Genomic DNA, 6,000 nt, shown 5'->3' with positions numbered 1-6,000 from the left:
TATAGCTAATATGGGATTAAACAACCATCTGCACGAATTCTTATATATTTTTGTCCGGCCTGATTTTCGAAATATGCGGAAGACTACCAATCTACATGCTCAAATCTTAGGGCGACAGGCTACATCTCCGTCTGTACAATTCACTATCGGAGGACCTTCATAAGTACTCGTGTACTATAACAGACCACTAAGAATCTTCTTTATTTTTTAAATATCGTCCTGATTTAAACATCGGAAGATTTTTTACCGAACATACTCTGGTAAAAAAAAATTATTTATCTTTACTATTTGAGTTCAGAGCTTGATCATAGATCAGAATTTGGATGGGCAGCACCCTGCGGCAAGAAATATATACCTAACTCCACCCACCCACTAAGAATCCAACCGAGGCGTTTCAGATGGAACCAAAGCACTGCACAAAGACATACGACAGTACCAAGTAGCCGGACCCTGCCTGATACCAGAGCGCGTGTCAGCAACCTGATGACTCAGAAAGAATCATTTTGTACTGATGACTCAGAGAGGCAATCACCAAAGGCGATATCCTGAATAACGTACCCCCTCCAAAACCATTAATTACCATTTTTAAGAAATTAAAGCTATTACAAAGTATATATTTATATATTTTTCTCAAAATATAATGGACGTTGTTGGCAATTATTTTGAAAAATAACAAATAATAACAGAAGACGCCAACATTTTATGGTACATGTAATGTCAAGATATTTAGAGACCTGAATAAAAGATACTATTTTAACTAGACAAAGAGTATTTTTGAATAATGAATGTTTAACAACATGAAGACTAAATAACTACTGATTTCTTTTTTTCAATGGGCAGCCTTCAGATTAATGCAACTTCGTAATGACCATTGGAAAAGTTAAATCTACAGCCATGTTGAAGTGGAGCGCTATCATATGCCCTGCGAAACCATATGAATTAGATGAACTTTCCAGAATAAAAGAATGAAATATATGTTTCATGCTGGATTTATTTTTTTTTTATATAAACGGAGGCCAGCCTACATAGCTAATGGGGCAAATGGAGCTGCAGATTGGATGACTGCCTATCTGGCCAGCCATATTGTTAGTACCTTGTGGGCTGAAAATGGAGAGCTTCTCTATGCGTTCCAAAATATTCTGTTTTCTAATTTTGTTAGGTGCACTTATACTTGTCAGATATAAATCGTCCATTCTAATATAAAATAATTTATAAAATAAAAAAATAAAACAACTAAGGACTTCAAATGTCAGTATGGAAGTCGAGGTTCAGTAACCTGCATATCTTCAGCTAGAAGAAGAAGAAGAAAAGGAACGGATTGCTCCATCCAACCTAACCCGAAGTGATGGCTCCCATAAATGAATTCAAGCCAGTGGAGATGGTGAGACACCTCCAAATCAAATCAAATTCAAAATTCAAAATAGAAGACGGAGACAAGGCACCATATGGGTTTCCAAGCTCTGAGAGCGAGCAAAAGGCTCGGCGATGCAAGTTTTTCCGAGTCAACTCGTTCTTCCCACTGCATTGATCGTTCTCCCAAGTCGACTCATCCATCAAGCGACTCAGCAGCATATATATAAATACGCTATTATACTTATTTCTTGAAACGGACATTATTAATTCATTCCAAATTCCATAACTAGATCATCTAACTTTCTTGGGGGGATCACGGAGAAGCCCGTGATGGTGCGGCTTACAAGCCAGTCGTCGACGTGATATCTGTATGCGGTGCATGTCCGTCCCCACACTGGCAGGATGCCTCCAATTGTTTTAATTTGAAGCCGCCCGCATCCACACCAATTGTCTCCTTGCGGATTATGTCGAATACTTTACCCTTGCTTAATTCATACGACTGCATAGAATAACCTGGAGTGAGATCCTTGTCGTTGCCTTGTGGCCCGTGGAACATGGCCGTCGACCCTCAGTGGATAAGCTGGATTATTCTGCCCCTCTCTCTCTCTCTCTCTCTCTCTCTCTCGTTTGGACAACATTCTCTCGCTCTCTCGTCACGTCGTTTACCGTGCACTTAGGGGTCACTATATTTTACAATTTTCCTCCGCCTCGGCCAATCCACTGGGAATCTCCATCCACTGGTGGTGGTGGTGGGTGGTGGGTGGCGTGGTGGGCCCACGTCTCACCCCCCGGATTTGACCGGTGCGTCTCCCTGGTTTCCGTCCAATTTATTTAAAATTTTTTCTCATAAGTACTTTTCTGAGTATCCAATTTAGCATGAGTAGCTTTTTAAAATTAATATTTACATATATATTTTTATAAAATTTTATTATTATATAAATATTAATAATATAACAGTTATTTTAATAGTATCAAAAAAAATTATATTTATATTAATTAAAAATAAAATAAAAATTTTAAATTACGTTATTGTTTCTGTTTATTCATTAAAAATATTTTAATAATTTTAATTTGAAATTATTAATTTTTTAATGTTATTAGATAGTGTTGGTACGTTTGCAAAAATAAAAAAATAAAATAAATATTATATATATATTAATTTTATGTAAAATCTAAAGTTTAGGAAGATATTAATGCAAAAAGTTCTTGATTTAAATACCCCACCCGCGGATCCGATCCGGGACTAGGATTGTATTTAATAACATTTCGGTTACGGCCAGTGCGGTGGAAGAACGCAGCTCCGGCTTTGCTTTGATCGAGGGGGGAAGAATAAGTGTGGGGTATGGCAAGAGATCCCTCGAGAGACTACAAAATTCGTTTGCTCCTCTCCTCCCCCCAACGTGACTCTTTTTGCTCCTCCTCCACCTCCCACAAGAGAGAGAGAGAGAGAGAGAGAGAGAGAGAGAGAGAGAGAGAGAGCTGAGCCGCGCACATGGGAGAGCCATCGATTGTCCTGCCAAAGCAATGACACGCCTGGGCTGACGGCAAACGGAGAGAACCCCTCCTCTCCTCCTCCTCCTCAAGCCCACATGGTGTGTGTCGTCGCTTTCGCTTGGGGCTTCTCTTTTTTTAAGGAAAGAGAGGTGCTACAGGGATGCATGTTTTAGTAGGGACACACGGCAAAGGAAAGCAGCGGCAACGATTGTTCTCCTGCGCCCGCCTCGGGTCTCGCTCCCCTCGGGATTCCCTCTACCTCTCTCCACTTATATCCAACCCCCCCGTTGCTCTCCATCCACACCCACTGCCTTCTACTACTCCATCCGTCCGTATACTCCACTTATACTCACCACTCTTCGTCTTGGCTAAGTCTGCTATCGTTGCTGGGACCCAGAGCGGCAGACTCCACCATCCGTTCGTCTCTATTATCTCTCTCTCTCTCTCTCTCTCTCTCAACCCACTTCTCAAGGCTGCGTCAGGGATTCCGTTCGGTAAGAAATGCTCTACAATGGAGAGAAGCTGCGCATCCCCTCGACCAACGAATGGCCACAGGTTGGCTGCGTTTCTACGAGTCCACATGTTCCATCTGTCCTCTATCTCACCTCCTCCAAGCTCTCCTTCTCTCTCTATCCCAATCAGTCTACAGTACTACCGCTCGTTTTGTTGGCTAGCTCTTGGCACGGAACTTTCCCCTAGGTTCCATTATTCACGCCTCCCAATCCCTTCCTCCTCCACCTCCCTAATCCCAAATTTTGCTTTTGTTCCTTTCTATGCAGAACATGGGCGAGATGCTTCTCATGCCCGGAAACAACAAGAGCGAGAACAACAACAACAGCAGCAGCAGCAGAAGCAGCAGCGAGAACAACAAGAAGAACGCTTCCACCACCACCAGCAACAGCAATAGCAGTACCAGTACCAACAACAACATGATCCACGCTGCTGCTGCTGCTGCTGCTGCTGCTCCTCCTGGTGCAGCTAGGGTGATGGACAAGCCGGCGCAGGACCAGCAGGTTGCCCTCAAATGCCCCCGCTGCGACTCCTCCAACACCAAGTTCTGCTACTACAACAATTACAGCCTCTCCCAGCCCCGCCATTTCTGCAAGGCCTGCAAGCGCTACTGGACCCGCGGCGGCACCCTCCGTAACGTCCCGGTCGGCGGCGGCTGCCGGAAGAACAAGCGTGTCAAAAAGCCGACCTCCGCCGCCGCCGCCGCCTCCGATCCTCTCCCGTCTCCTCTCATGCCTCCAACTAGCTCGGTTCCTTCCATCTCCCTTCCAAACCCTACTTCCCATCTCGACCCTCCTATGAATCCCTTGTTCTATTCTCTCCCTACTGCAACTTCTTCTTGTTCTTCTTCCGATTTGGGACTCGCCTTTTCGGGCCTCCGGACCTCGTCGGTCCCGCACGGCATCTCCATCCCTTGCACCGGCTTTGACAGCCTGCAGCAGCCGCAGCTCGACTCGCTCGGCCTTGGATTCCCCTCGAGCCAGAGCCGGCGTGATGATGAATTCCACCTATCTCAGCTTCAGACTTCGGCTTCCGTCATGAGCGACTATCCACTCTTCGGATCCACCGCCGCCTCGCTTCTGCTTTCGAGCCTCAGGCAGCCAAAGAAGCTGGAGGACTACCAGGCCCTGATGTCCTACGAGGACCTGCACGCCGCCTCCGCGGAGGCGACTCGGAATTTGGAGGTGATCGAGGAAGTGAAGCAGGAAGGAGACTGCAATGCGATACATACCAGCAGGATAGAATGGCAAATTCCCTTCGACCATTCCTTCGATGCGATTGTCCCAGCTGCTTCTACTTCTCTCGCCGGCGATTCCTCCTTTCTTTATTGGAATTCCGCCATCGGTGCTTGGCCTGATTCTGCCAACTGTGGATCGTCGGTCGCCCCTCTGATCTAGTCCAACCCAACAGAATCAGTATTCCTCCTTCTCTTTTTGCTTCTTTCCTTCTTGCTCTCTTTACTCTAGTCTCTAATTTAACTCACTGCTATCTGTTGGGTTCGTCTTAGCGGATTTGTAGAAAGCGGACGTAGTCGGTCGTTCGTTCGTTGTTGTCTTCTCCACCCACATATATTCTACGTTCTTTGTATTAGGGGCGTCGCGGCGGCGGCGGCGGCGGCGGCGGCGCGAGTGTGGATCGGAGAGATCATGTCGGTTGCAAACGTCTCAAGCCCCGTGTTTTTTAACTTTCCCTTTTTTAAGTCCTTGTGGCGTCAAGAAGACCGTTTGCTCCGAGAGGAACCTCGGATCCATTCGGCGTAGTATCTTCTCCGTCTCCGACTTTACCGTTGGATGATTTCCTTTCGGATTGGAAAGAGAGCAGCACAAGGATGAGCAATGGAGCTGAAGCAGGAAGTTTGTTTTCATGTATGTATATAGGCATTGGCATACCTCCTCTTTTCTAATGTATTGGGTATTGAGTGGTTGGTTTTTCTTGCAAGCATACAGACAAGGGATCTTCATCTTTCTCAGACGTGTGATATTACTGCTGTAGAAGCAATTAGGAACTAATAAGTTTTTTTTTTTTTTTTTCATTTCTTTCTTCTTTTTTCAGCTTTTGGTTGGTTAGAAGAAAGATCTGGTAGAATAATTATCTAGAGTGGGATTTCTTTCCAATAATGTGGGTGGTGTTTGTGGCGTTCCTCTCATTGTAAGAGATGTCAGCTTCGCTTTTTCTTTTTTTTTCCCCTCATTGTACTGTTGTTGGACTGGAAGTGCTTTTTCTTTGTTTTACTGATTCATGTTAAGAAACTTGAATACTTCAAATGAACTCAGAATCTCAGGTATCTCTCCATGGATGTGTTTCCCAAGTGTGCCTGAAACTGAATCAGGATTTTTTCAGTTATCTGATTTGCTTTAGATATGCATCAAGCATTGTGCCACGTATTTTTAATACGCATTACAATAAGTTTAGCGTGTATCTATGTAGGTATGTATGTATGTATGTGTGTGTGTGTATATATGAACCATCTTTAAATCCTTTTTCCTCTTTTCCTCCATCTTCTTTGGATATCTGGTAGCCATTGGAGCATGTAGTCTTCTGCCATGCCTGCCAAGTGGCATTATTCATCCTTCCGGTCTCTTTATTTATATGGTATTTGGGTGGAAAAGATCGAAATTAAACATATACTGTGATAAGTGTAAT

The 6,000-nt window shown here is 44.4% G+C and overlaps 1 protein-coding gene across 5 annotated transcripts; it reads left to right on the top strand.

Moving 5' to 3' along the window:
- Positions 1-2,753: 2,753 nt before the first annotated feature.
- On the top strand, positions 2,754-5,649 carry LOC103699276 (uncharacterized). Of its 5 annotated transcripts, none has more exons than XM_008781313.6 (3): positions 2,754-3,402; positions 3,627-4,772; positions 4,865-5,649. In XM_008781313.6, exons 1-2 carry the CDS (start codon positions 3,349-3,351, stop codon positions 4,752-4,754), a joined length of 1,182 nt encoding a protein of 393 aa, XP_008779535.3. In that variant the 5' UTR covers positions 2,754-3,348; the 3' UTR covers positions 4,755-4,772; positions 4,865-5,649. The 5 variants fall into 5 exon arrangements, with proteins under 5 accessions (XP_008779535.3, XP_008779536.3, XP_038981988.2 ...); XM_008781314.6 differs by having other exon boundaries at positions 3,206-3,402; positions 4,949-5,649; XM_039126060.3 differs by having other exon boundaries at positions 3,206-3,402; positions 4,876-5,649.
- The last annotated feature ends 351 nt before the right edge of the window (positions 5,650-6,000 follow it).

This window comes from Phoenix dactylifera, chromosome 1, assembly GCF_051530095.1.
Source record: "Phoenix dactylifera cultivar Ajwa chromosome 1, Ajwa_hap1_PhDact_Kaust_v1.1, whole genome shotgun sequence".
NCBI lineage: Eukaryota > Viridiplantae > Streptophyta > Magnoliopsida > Arecales > Arecaceae > Phoenix > Phoenix dactylifera.
Note: the sequence above shows the minus strand (reverse complement) of the source record. Positions and strands in the feature narration are given on the sequence as shown.

Bases quoted from the DNA above. Each gene is read 5' to 3' on its own strand.
- LOC103699276 (XM_008781313.6), top strand. From the start codon at position 3,349: ATGCTCTACAATGGAGAGAAGCTGCGCATCCCCTCGACCAACGAATGG. The intron at 3,403-3,626 runs GTTGGCTGCGTT...CTTTCTATGCAG, and splicing joins CGACCAACGAATGGCCACAG to AACATGGGCGAGATGCTTCT.